Source organism: Eretmochelys imbricata, chromosome 12, assembly GCF_965152235.1.
Source record: "Eretmochelys imbricata isolate rEreImb1 chromosome 12, rEreImb1.hap1, whole genome shotgun sequence".
NCBI classification, from domain to species: Eukaryota; Metazoa; Chordata; order Testudines; family Cheloniidae; genus Eretmochelys; species Eretmochelys imbricata.
In genome coordinates this window covers 11,886,730-11,899,397 of record NC_135583.1, presented here as the reverse complement: position 1 = coordinate 11,899,397, position 12,668 = coordinate 11,886,730, and the positions used below count along the sequence as shown (strand labels likewise).

Here is a 12,668-nt window from a genome sequence, read left to right as displayed (position 1 = left end):
CAATGTTGGAGGAGATACGGAATTGTTCTTCAGTTGGTGGAGAAGGTGGTCCCAGTCTAGGAATGGACTCTGGTCATTTTGCATTACTCTGCCAATGCCAAGTGGCCCTCCACCCAGATGCTTCGACCCTGGAGAATCTCATGTGTTAGGGAATCCTCAAAGCTGTTGTGAAGCCACCGTCCTCATCCCTGCAGCTGGTACAGGGATAATGGTTAGGGGGACTCCCTCAGTCCAGCTGGTCCCCAGCTGCCTTAACATTAAATTGCTGAGGTTTAAGAAACAAACAAACAAAAACTTCCCCCATGTTATGATTCTTTTTCCAGATGAAAGGAACAGATCTCTTGGAATCAAGCTTCCAGTGCAACTACTTACAAACCCACATTTGAAATTGATCTTTTGGCAAATGTTCCTAACAGTGAGATCATTTGTGAGATCTTTCATGGAAAACGATCACCACTGAAGCATACTCATTTAAAAATTCAAAAGAATATTTGGGGGAAATGAATGTTCAGTGAGTTCAACAAGGCATGCAGAATCAGGTTTAACTTTTCTGAATATTAAGATTTGAGGTGGGTTCCATTCACATTTTGAGAAAAGGTTTAAATGAGACTTTGTGGGTTTATTCTAAAGAAGCCCAACCTATTTATGTCCATAAATTTGGTTGAAGAATTTTTTTTTGTTAAGCATCATAAGGAGTCTATCTGTATATTTTTGTTAATGTTTCTGCAGGTCTTAGCACTCATTGTTCTTAAAATATAAACTAAAGCTCACCTTTTAATTTCTAAAAAAGAGAAGACTCTTGAATGGGCATCACATACACACTGATCCATGTACTTTCATTCCTTACTTGTTATTGGCCCTACGATGTAATAAAAACAGAGCAGCTACTTACTGTGGCATGATACTTTTAAACGCATTTTTCATCTAATTAAGACTGAAATTGAAGATCCAGCCAAAAGATTATGGCAACTCATCTTTATTAGATGTGATGAGCTAGCAAAGCAAAACAGTTATATTATTTAACCTCCCATTTCCTGATGCTGTGGTGATCCAGATTTCTAGTTGACATTGGCCTAAGTAAAATCTAGAACTGGTCAAAAATGAGGGAAGAGTATTGGTGAATATACCATATACACATACATATGAAAATTGACATTTTTTCATCATTTTCAAAATCTGAAATATTTCAACCAGCTGTACTGCTGGAGAATAAGGGGGTGTCCACACATTCATTTTATTTTCTGTGGTTTAATCAAAATAGAAAAAATATTAACTTTTTTGTCCATTGAAATATGCAAAATGTTGACCAGCTCTATTAAAAACTATATCAAGCATATGCCCATATGCTCAGGGTTTAGCTGATCGCCATATTTGGGGTCGTGAAGGAATTTTCCTCCAGGGCACATTGGAAGCGGCCCTGGTGGATTTTCGCCTTCCTCTGTAGCATGGGGCACGGGTCACTTGCTGGAGGATTCTCTGCACCTTGAAGTCTGTAAACCACGATTTGAGGACTTCAATAGCTCAGACATAGGTGAGAGGTTTATCGCAGGAGTGGGTGGGTGAGATTCTGTGGCCTGCGTTGTGCAGGAGGTCAGACTAGATGATCATAATGGTCCTTCTGACCTTAGTATCTATGAATCTAAGCAGAGAAGCCACTGATATATTGTCATTAAGCTTTCATGTCTACTTGCAGCCCACAGGATGAGAAGTGACCTGATGGTTTTTTTGTTTTGTTTTTGTCTCTCTTCCCCTCTTATGTCTAGACGAGGTGTACTGCATCTGCATGAAAGCAGTGGAATCCATGACCTTGGCTCGCCCCGATGGCAGCTCTCTCTATGCCTCTTGGTGGTAGTAATAATTCTTTTCTTTAGTCTGTGGAAAGGAGTGAAGACTTCAGGAAAGGTAGAGCTAATATTGCTCTTGTATCTCAATATTGTTCTTTGTCCTTTTTAGAAAGTGACTTTTTGGGGGGGGGGGGGGGGAGGAGGGGAATAGGGCCTGTAAATCATTGTACCCAAGAGTGTCACTAGGACCAAAGCTTTAGATCTTTGTCTATCTGTTCTACAAAGTGGAGTGGACATTTCAAATACAGCTCCTGTTTTATCTGAGTCAACAATTACATCATCTTTGCTCCAGTGGTGTCCAGCATTGCAAAATTCTGTTAGCTTTTTAACTTTAAGTTCAGTATTAGAGGCTTGATATAAAGCCCATTAAAGTCAATGGGTGAGTCTTCCCTTTGACTTCTGTTGGAGTTGGATAAAGGTTAAAGATTGTCTCTTGTTCTCTGCAAAACTTGCTTAAAGCTTTCATTGTATTGTTTAAGGGCCCTTGCTTTTATTAAATAAACATGCGTTCTAACTTAAACACTTTATCACTTCCAAAGGTTTCGGCAACTATTCTTTGAAGTACCTCAAGAGCTGAAATGAAACCACCTGGATATTTACTGACACATCATTTGGATATTTTAGAATTAAGACATTAGACCTTGATGCAACTTTATTAACTTGCTGAAAAGGAGTTTTTAGCTTCCAAACCTCAGAATATTTTTGATTTTGATAAATTAGCTACCACCTCAACAGTTTTAATCAGTTAATGTTCACATACCGTGGTTTAATTTCAATCATGTGGTCGAATGCCCAGCCTTTCGTTAGTCTTTCAATGCACAGCCTTTCTTTATTTGGCTTTTCAATTACAACAGTATAATTGTACAAACAGTTCAATTATAACCCTCCATTTATGCCATATATTTTCCGTAAATGTCAGCATTTCCTCATTTTCATGTTGATATTTTACTTAGTTGATTAGAAAAAATGGAACATTTCTTGGCAATGTATGGTGAATGAATCAATCTCAATCAGAAGTCCTAGCCGTGGAAGACATCTGAGAATTCTTGCTGTCTGAGTTGCTTTGTATATTTCTATGGTTTTTACAGCAAATATCTGCTCATGTCTACTTATGCTTCTGGAAATAATTCATACTGAACTTGCTCAGAAGTTTAATACAACCATTAATAATATAGTCATTCCACTGCTGACATATAATCTCACTTGCCTAACCCATCTCATACTTTAACATACTACCTATCTTTACTTGTGGCAATTTTCCTAGTTTGTGTGACTGGTAACTAACAGTTCTTTTTTGCTAGGACAGTGCCCCTTATGATAAACAATCAAGACATCCTCCAGAGAACAGATGCAACAAAGGGACAACTGGATTCTCCAACATGTTTATAAAACTTCCAGTTTGTGTAACAGTAGGTTATTTAACATTTGGTGTCTGTTTGTCCCCTGCAGGTTGTGTGGATAACAGCCACTTTGCCTTACGTTGTATTATTTGTATTGTTAATCCATGGAATCACATTGCCTGGTGCATACAATGGAATAAATGCTTACCTTCACATAGATTTCAGAAGGTTAAAAGAAGCTACGGTAAGTTCTCTCTTCCATCTTCGCTTCCTATAATGAAATAATAGCCCTCGCAGACCCTCCTATCTATTGTCCGAGTTAATAGAAATAGAAGCTGTTATTAAATTGTTAGTGTTAGTTTCTCAAATGATGTATTTATGTTTGTTAGCACATGAACGTTCCTCTAGTTTCTCTACTGTGCAGAGTTTCTGACTCTCTGATAGTGAGGAAAGCATCAGGGAGCCGTATCAGAATGAATCTGCACAATTCTGGGCACTGGTACTAGTAGAATAGCCTAGGGGCTGCTTCGTCTTATTCCTCCTTCCAGTCCCTAAGAAACTGTACATGTTTTGACCACAAACCTTACCTATGATGACGCGCTTCCTGTATGGCCACGGGGTACTGCAAAGGCAGGCTGCATCAGCTCTGTGCCAGCTGAGAGCTCCTGCATGCTGGGGAAATAGTTGGTAAGATCTGGTTATTTTCTGGCCCTTTATGTTCAGCAGTTGCTAGTAGAGAATAATGAGCAGAGCGGATTGAAATTTTTCCATTGAAAACTAATGACTACAGAAAATAGCTTTTAATTGAAAATGAAGATTTTCTTGGGGAAAAATCATTTTGGATTATGTTTCCCAATTTGAATAGGCACTTGAAATTTTGGTTGAGTATCTGATTTGAGGTTTGGTAATGAATACCTGACTTGTCAGGGCCATTCCAGTGCAAGCCATTTTATTGTACTTTATAATGACTGAGACTTTCAGTAGTAAGGAATTAGAAACTTAAAGTACATATGTCGATAGCTTTGCCTGACATTGTAAGTCAGCCAAAGCAAATGTGGCCACATACTTTCAGTTTGTAGCCAATATAGCCCTATAGGCCTTAGCGCCCTGAGAACATTCAACCTACTGTATATTAGAATAACTTCTGCCCTCAGCCTATTGTATTAAAAAGATCTGCAAGTCAACTCACTCAAATTCGTTATGAAATTACCAGCCTTTCCAAAGCCCCAGAGGGAAGTAATTTAGTGATCACAAACAGATTTTATCCCAGGGCTGGGGTTTTTTTATTTGTTTGTTTTTACTTAGGGAGAAAAAAGAATGAGTCCTTAAGCAATGGCATTCCCTTGGTACAGACCAGCTTGAAAATGTTAAGTGCTTTTCAAATAGATACAAAATAGAAAACTGGAAAAACACAAGAAGAAACAAACTGGCATGAAAACACCTAAAGAGAGGCCCATCAGAGTTAGAAAAACTAGACAAAGTTAATATGAAGCTTGAGTACCAAAATCCAGGACTACTTCATGTGTTGTAATCAAAACAGTCCCTTCCCTCCCTTTTTATTTATTTTTTTTTTGGTAATGTTAATTTTATCCGCTGTATGCAACAGCCAATGTTCAGGTCTCTTCATTGACAGTAGGTTGCAGTATAGCACAGCACATCTTCAAATCTGAACCCACTCACTTTGGGGTGCTTCAAATCCAGATCAAATATTACAGCTTGAGTCATGTCTGTCACCAAAGCAATGTCACTCCCATCATACCAGAAATGTGTAATATACAGTAACGGGGGTGTGTCTGTGTAGCTCAATACAGGGGAAGAGACATGAGTTATTTCATTTTCCTTAGTATTTTAAGTGATGTTTGGAAAACAATAAATATTCAGGGCCAGATCCTCAGCTGGAAGTAAATGGGGCTATGCTGACTTCACACCAGCTCAGGATCTGGTCCTCAAATTGTGTTCTGCATTTGTAGAATAGACTTGTGTATTGCTCTTTTGGGCTTTAAGTTTACACAGCTGCTACCTGGCTAGCCACAAAGATATTTGTTTGACACCAAGTTTTCCAGATTACTTATATAAAAGAGAGAGAGAGAGAGACCGACAGAGAATGCCTGCAGGATGATGAAAGATGGAAGACCACTTACAAGAAAGAGGAAAGCCAAGTTGCCTGTTGAGTTATTCTTTCTGCAACCCCCTGTCGAGGAAGCTGGGGCCCCTGCTGGCTCTATTGACGTGTTTGTGTGCTTAATCCTTGTTATTGGGCCTTTGGGAGATTTGACAGCTGCCTGAGTACCAGTTCAGTGTGTTTCGGCAAGAGCCTTTGATTTATGAATATTTTTTCCCCAGTGAAGAACAGCAGCAAATAAAAGTCACAGATAAATTGCATTGTTCTACAATCTGCTCTGCTCTAGGATCAAAAGTCCTAATGTAAAAGGCATAAAGTCCCCTCATGCCAAGAGTTTATAGGGCTCACTGCTGCAAGGTGTTCAGCAACTCATGAGAGGCTTCCATTGCCAGTAAAACAAGCACTGTGCCAGATCAGACCCATTAAGAATACAGATAGAAATATTGTTTTGAAGAGATCTGAAGGGAACAGGGCCTACATACATTCCTTGCTGACAAGTCCAGCAGCACAAAGCTTGATACTGTTGGCTCCACGGCACAAAAAGCAAGTGATTAATTTAAAAATCTTTGTAAATGGCAGCAGTACTTCTGTTCCACAAAAGGAACAGCAGTGAGTGATTAATAAAACCAGAGTCATCAGGAATTCTAGGCCAGGAAGGAGGTATTTGCTCCTTTGGACATCATAAGAAGTTTCCTGAAAATTACATCATGTCTGGGGATTCACTTAGTATTTCCCCTTCCTCTCTGTATTGTGCAGTAATATTGCAAGTCCATACATGGAAGAAGAAGTGTAGGAACAAAAGTTATAGTAATATAAACAGGAAGGAAGCTTGGAGTGAAAGACTGGCTACAACCTCCCAGAATTTTTTGTAATGGTACATACAAATTCAAATACTATAGGATACAGTTAAACTGGATCACGGCGTGAGTCAGAAGTAACTCTATTGAAATTAGTAGAATAACATCAGCGTAAATTGTAGAAGAACCCAGCCCCATTGTCTCTGTGTTGCATCCTGTTTGTTATTACAAGGAATATTTTGCATGGAACCTTGACTCTTTAGTGACTTCTGTCTTCTGCTGCTTACTGCTTATCTTGATCTGCACAGCAGCTAATTGGGTTAACACAGAGGATTATTTCAATCCAAGGTTCAGATTTAGCAAGGCACAGAAGCACGTGCTTAACTCTAAGCCCATGCTTAAATCCATCCCTATACAGCATGTGCTAAAGTCATCTTAAAGCCAGTGAGACTTAAGTGCTTTTGAATTGGGCCAAAAATACAGAACTAGCATAAGTAGCTACAAATCCAGTGGTAGGACACAAAGTGGCAAAGAGCCAGTGACCTATCAAAAAGCAATACAAGTACCTTGTGGTGTCAGTATGGCATTCCCAAGTATAGTTTATTTTAAAAAATTCCTTGTGTTGAGACTTTGCGCAACTTTTCCAACAAGTGGGATGTGGAGTGTTAGCAGCACCAGCAGCTGATAGCAATACATCCTAGAGTTCTTTTGCTCAACACACACCCACAGGTGTTTTAGCCTCGGGCTATATTTGGCAGATTCGGCTAAATCCAAACATTCTGAGTCTGTGAGGTGCTGAGGACTCTCAGCTCCCCTTAGCTTCAGAACCTCTTGGGATCAAGCTGTGAGCTTTTGACTTCTCAATGTGATACTTGAGGGAAGAGACATTTGAAAACCTTCATAAAACAGTTCATCTGACCTCCTCTGCCTGTATTTTCAGGATCCTAGTTTAAAATCCAGGCATTGGCTCTGGAATGGGCTCTATACAGTCTGAGCAGATGAAGTGGTGGGACTTAATGACTATCATAGCAATAGTTCTTGGCCCTTTAAATGAGTGAGACTTGAGAAGGAATATCTCTTAGACGTCCTATTCAAAGCATGTCAATCAGACTTCGACCTCTGATGGAAGAAAGCATCATATAAACTGTAATAACGGTCCCATGCAATAAACTCTCCTGTGGGAAAGGAAAACATTCCATAACGCCTAACCTGTTGACTATTTTTATTTCTGACTGTGCAATCCAAATTAACCCAGTGCTAGTGGGAAGTGTATTGCCACAACGCAGCAAAAAAATCAATTAATCGTTTCTGTACCCTGTGGAAGTTCAATAAGCTACCAGCACTCCTATAATACCACTCTGCACACACTTAGGTTTTGCTATTGCTTTAGAGTTTGCCTCTTTGTTGAAATAGTCCAGTCCTTGACTTAGTCCAGTCCAGTCCCAATAGTCCAGTCCCATGCCTTGGTTCTTGACGGGCTGGGAAATATTTATGGTTCTGTAGTCATGGAGTATGATGAGATATTATTTCAACAGATATCCAAAGCTAGTTCTAACCATACAGTTCTGTCATGTCACTCAACTTTTCTCTTTTAAACTAAGCTAACACATCTAATAATTTTCATCTCTTTATGCAGGTATGGATTGACGCAGCCACTCAGATATTTTACTCTTTAGGAGCTGGGTTTGGAGTTTTAATTGCATTTGCTAGTTATAATAAGTTTGACAACAACTGTTATAGGTAAGAGAGTCTATTTCTCATTACTACTTGATAATGACAATTGACTTTAAAAAGCTCTGATTTCAGACTCACTTTACTTGCACTCTGATACCAAGGTTCCAATAAAATATCTGAGAAATTTGGAATGTAATCTAATTTTTTATGTATTTATTTCTTGATATGTATTTCACAATTCAAGAACTCTATTTTCATGTTAGCTTTGGAGTTTTTTTACTTCTGATTATATATATAATGCTATCCTATATAATATACCTATAATATAATAAAATATATCTGTTTTATATAATAGTACGTTATACAGGTAACAGGTATGTTCTATTATTTATTGTTATTTATTTAGCCAGTGGAACTGATAATTACAACCTAATATGCACTAGTGTACTTCATTCATTTAATTGTGATTTTATTATTGACTGGCATTCTGATTTGGACATGAGAACCAACCCAAAACGTGACCCAAACACACCCAAAGTACTTCTTTACTGAAAGTTCAGCAGTAAGAACCTGCAAAGTTATTGGCTCTCCTGTCCAACAGTAGAGGATTAATTTTAGAAAGCTGTGTAAACTGCAATTATATTTGTCTTTCACAAGTAGCACTAGAGACAAGAGAGAATATTCAATGAAATCTGATTGGTCCACAACCCCAGAGAAGCAGGAGGATGTTTCCTCGTTTGTTCAAGTTTAACAGAAACGAGGAGTTTAGAGTCAAATCCTAAAGGGATTTTATGTTTCCAGATTACCTATTTGTGATTTTTTTTTCAGTAGGCCTTGATTCAGCAAAACACATAGTTCAAGTTCAACATGTACATACGTGCTTTGCTGAATCAGGGCCATTGTGCATAGGGGTCCCAACCAGGGCTGGAGGTCCCATTGTGGGAGGCACTGTACAGAGAAATAGTAAGAGACAGACACTGTTACTTTACATTTTAATGTCAATCATTTGAATGTGTGTTTTAATTGTTCTGTGTGTGTCTACTATGCTGCTTTATCAAAAAGACCTAAAGAATGGAACTAGCTGAAAAACTTTGAATTTTGAAGGGTTTTTTTACCAATCAAAGGGATACTTTTTTTGTACAAATTTTAATTAAAGTGTTTCCCCAAGGTCTCCATCATTGTGGCTAGTTTGGCTTTAAAGGACTCACATTCTGGGGCATTTCATTTGCCTAGTGTTTGTGTGTGTGGGTCAGCATTTGTGGGCCAGACTGACTAGTCTCTTTGAAATGCCCAACCTAAGAGAAGTGCAAAAAGCACAAAGAATGACAAGTAAACTCTAAAATGTCTTTCAGGTTTAATAATGCATTGCTTGTAAATCCAGTTTAGGATTTTATTCAAAAATATGGATTTTAATCCAGAATATTTGTAATGCAAAAAGACAACAAAAATGGAGTTCCTGTAATATAGCCTCACCAGAGGAATAAACTGGAGTGCCTGAAAATACCCATAATAGAAAGCATCAGAGAACATCGCCGCATGTTACATAGTCCTGGGCTAGGTGCTAACAGTTACCTACAGTACCTCCTTTTGAAAACATCTGTGAGTAAAAGCTAGGAAGCAAAGGGCTTGGTGGTGACTGTAGAAACAGCCCTGAGTGGTGCATAAGCTGCACCATCCCAGAAGTAGTTGCAGGAGTTTGAGACAGACCTCTCAATCACAGTGCCACGCCACTCCCCCCTGCTCTAGGCGTGTAGTAGCATGAAGCCCATGAAGGGGTATAAGGGCGCCCTTATTCCCTGCCTGGGCCAGTAGCCTAGTCACGGGTCTCACCAAAAGGACTTGCACAGACAGACTGTGACACTTGAATGGTAAGCCTAGTTTAGCAATATATCGTTTTCCTAAAATTTGCTGGAATATAGTAGTACTGGATATATTACCGTAAAGAGGAAAATGGGCACCTAACATGCCTTTAACAAACACGCCTATAGCAGTCCATAAAAAGCACAAAAGACTATAGAGATTTTAGTTTGCTGGAATGGTCTGTTAAATTTGTTCAATTCTCTGAACACAGGGCTTGATCCAAAGTCCTTTGAAGTCCATGGAGAGATTCCAATTGATTTCAGTCAGCTTTGGACCAAGCCCACTGTAACTTTAGATTCACAAGTGGGTTTTCATGTTAGGTGACATTAATGTGGGTAATGCTGTAGTAAAAATGACACCTCTAATAATAGCTATTCTCCAAAGTGGCAATCATTGCATTCTACAATTAGATTAACATTAATCTTACAGATTTCTAGGAAGCCTGGCTTTAAGATGTTTCCTACATAATTGTTTTATTCTGTACCCTGAGTAAATTTGCCATGAAATACACTCTGGAACTTAAAATAAATGCCTTGAGGCAATACCTCAAATTACATTAAACTGTGCTGAGCTTATTACACTTGTCTTATGTAGTTTACCAGAATCACTCTGGCTGTATTGTAGAGCGATCTGCAGTGTTTCTAAAATATTATGTTTTATCTTTAATCCTATAAACCAGCTTCCATTCAAAGACAATTGACACTTAAATGAATCCATTCTTTGGTAAAATACTGTGGAGTATGTCAGTGACATCTTTATTACATTGGCAACGCTTTACTGAAGTGGAACAAAACACATTTAAATTAGCATTGTATTTCCAAATAAAGGGCATGATTCACCACTATATTACTCCAGTTGTTTTATGCCAGTGGAACTCCATTGAAATCAATAGTTACGCAGGTGTAAAACTGGGGCAACACAGTGGCAAATCAGAGCCAGAGAGTCTGAAGTGCTGAAGCATTGCAACACAACATTTTGTCAACTTCTATATTTTGCATGTAAATCTGTCAGCTTAAAAATGGGGTAAAGTATGTGGTTGATGATGCAAATGGAAAAAGCTACTTACATGTGAATGTTCTGGAATTGAGGGAAATGGTAATGATGACCTTGGCCATAATATTTCACAGATATTCAGAGGTGAAGGTAAGCCGGTCCGGTCCGGCATACTGGTAAGAGCCGATACACAGCCAACCATACTGGCAGGGGGCAGGTTCCCCAGTCCGAAAAATTAAAAGGGCCCGGGGCTTCCGGCCGCCACTACCACAGCCAGAGTCCCGGGCCCTTTAAATCACCACCAGAGCCCCGGGATAGTGGTAGTGGCCAGGAGCCCTCAGGCTCCGGCGGTGATTTAAAGGGCTCGGGGATTTAAAGGCCCCACCCCTTCCACCCAAGGCCCTGCCCCTTCCGCCCGAGTGACCCCCAACCCCCTGCACACATACACACACCTTGCTCAAGACCCCGGCCCTGTGTACCGGTAAGTCTCTTAAGTTACTTTCACCCCTGCAGATACTTGGCAAATTTTCTCCTGAAGGAGTCCAAAGAAAATTTTACAAGTATATAGGCCTGAGTTAGTCCTTCCTCTTATGTACACACTGCTCTACAGAAATACAGTCAAATCTGGGTGCAGTGAGGTAATTAAATGTGACAGATGTGGAAACTCTGGCTAAGGCAAACTCTCTATCATTAACAAAAGCACTATGGTGTATGACTGGTGTCCACACACTGGAGACAAGACCTCAATTTTAAAGGTCTTCTCCAACAGCAGACTGTATGGAACTCATTATATCTACTTGTAAAACAGATCTATTTTGACAACCCTGTTGTGGTTCATTTGATTTTAACTAGGGGCCCGTGAAGCCTGGGTATTGCATACTTAAGGCTGAAAGTACTGAACAATCCTCTGTGGAATGGAGTTCATGACATGACTAAAGCCAGTTAATCATATTACTTACATTTTGCATAAGGCTTGTCTTTATGCCACTTGTCAGGATCATGAACAGGATGTGGGTGGTTGGGCCTAACAGTCGGAGTCATAGGGGTTGCCTGGTCTGGGGCTTAGCACGGAGTCAAGGATCAATGCCAAAGGACAACCATGGGTGTAGACGGGAGCAAAGCTGAGGGTCAGACACAGGGATCAGAAGACGAATGCCAGAGCCAATGGGCTAGCTGGAGACACGGTCAGGGAGCTGAGCTGGGGGTCAGAGCCAAAGGCGTCAAGAATGGGGAAGGCTAGGAACTGAAGTGGGCACAAGAGGAGGCTGGGCATGGGCAGGCATAGGCTGGATGGGAGAAAGAAAAGGCACAGGAAGCACGGTTCAGCACAGCTGCAGTGTGCAATGCGGTGAGCAGCCGGCAAGCTCTGGCCACTACTGGGTCAAGGTGTAGCTTAGCTCCGCCATCCCCACCTGTCAGGAAGTACAGTCAATGAGGCAGAGCAGCTCCTGCTAGGGTCAGCTATGCCCCGTGTGTTGCTAGGAGACTGATCCTGCTACAGCTGGCTCCCCGATACCACTAAACATCAAACAGTCATAGTTCTGGGGAATTATCACGCTGAGGTGGAACTTTCTCCTGTGCTCTGGGGGAGTGTATTACCATAAGTTTACATGGAACAGCTGGCTAAACTTTAAAAAAAAAATGTATGAAGGACAGATTTGCTAGAGAAAATTTGAACAGAGCAGTTTACAGCGAACAGCCTGTGAGGTATATTTGCAGGTGTCATTATGACGATGACAGCCTTGCAAAAGACAATGAGGTTTATAAAATCTTGCTGTTACTGATCTTTAACAATGGGGAGGAAAGGGGGAAACATTCTCAGCCTCTGACTCATTAAATACCTAACAAATTATGATCACTTTCTTTGCATTAATGTACGCACCACAAATAAATGCTAGAGCTAGTGCAAAATGGAGGGTGGGGAGGAGCAATCTCCTCTTTTTGTAAACGTTTGGAATTTCAACAAAAAATGTTCAATTAAAAGTTGAAGTTCAGAACCAGGTGACCAGTTGTAATACGTGTATTAGGATGGGGCTGA

General features: G+C 40.1%; 1 protein-coding gene across 1 annotated transcript in view; it reads left to right on the top strand.

Annotated features, from left to right (window-relative positions):
- Nucleotides 1-12,668, top strand: part of SLC6A2 (solute carrier family 6 member 2) — a 102,910-nt gene that overhangs the window by 45,359 nt on the left and 44,883 nt on the right. Inside the window, exons 4-6 of the mRNA XM_077830988.1 lie at nucleotides 1,764-1,902; nucleotides 3,294-3,428; nucleotides 7,740-7,843. Coding sequence (XP_077687114.1) covers nucleotides 1,764-1,902; nucleotides 3,294-3,428; nucleotides 7,740-7,843 — 378 coding nt within the window. The remainder of the gene's footprint in view (nucleotides 1-1,763; nucleotides 1,903-3,293; nucleotides 3,429-7,739; nucleotides 7,844-12,668) is intronic.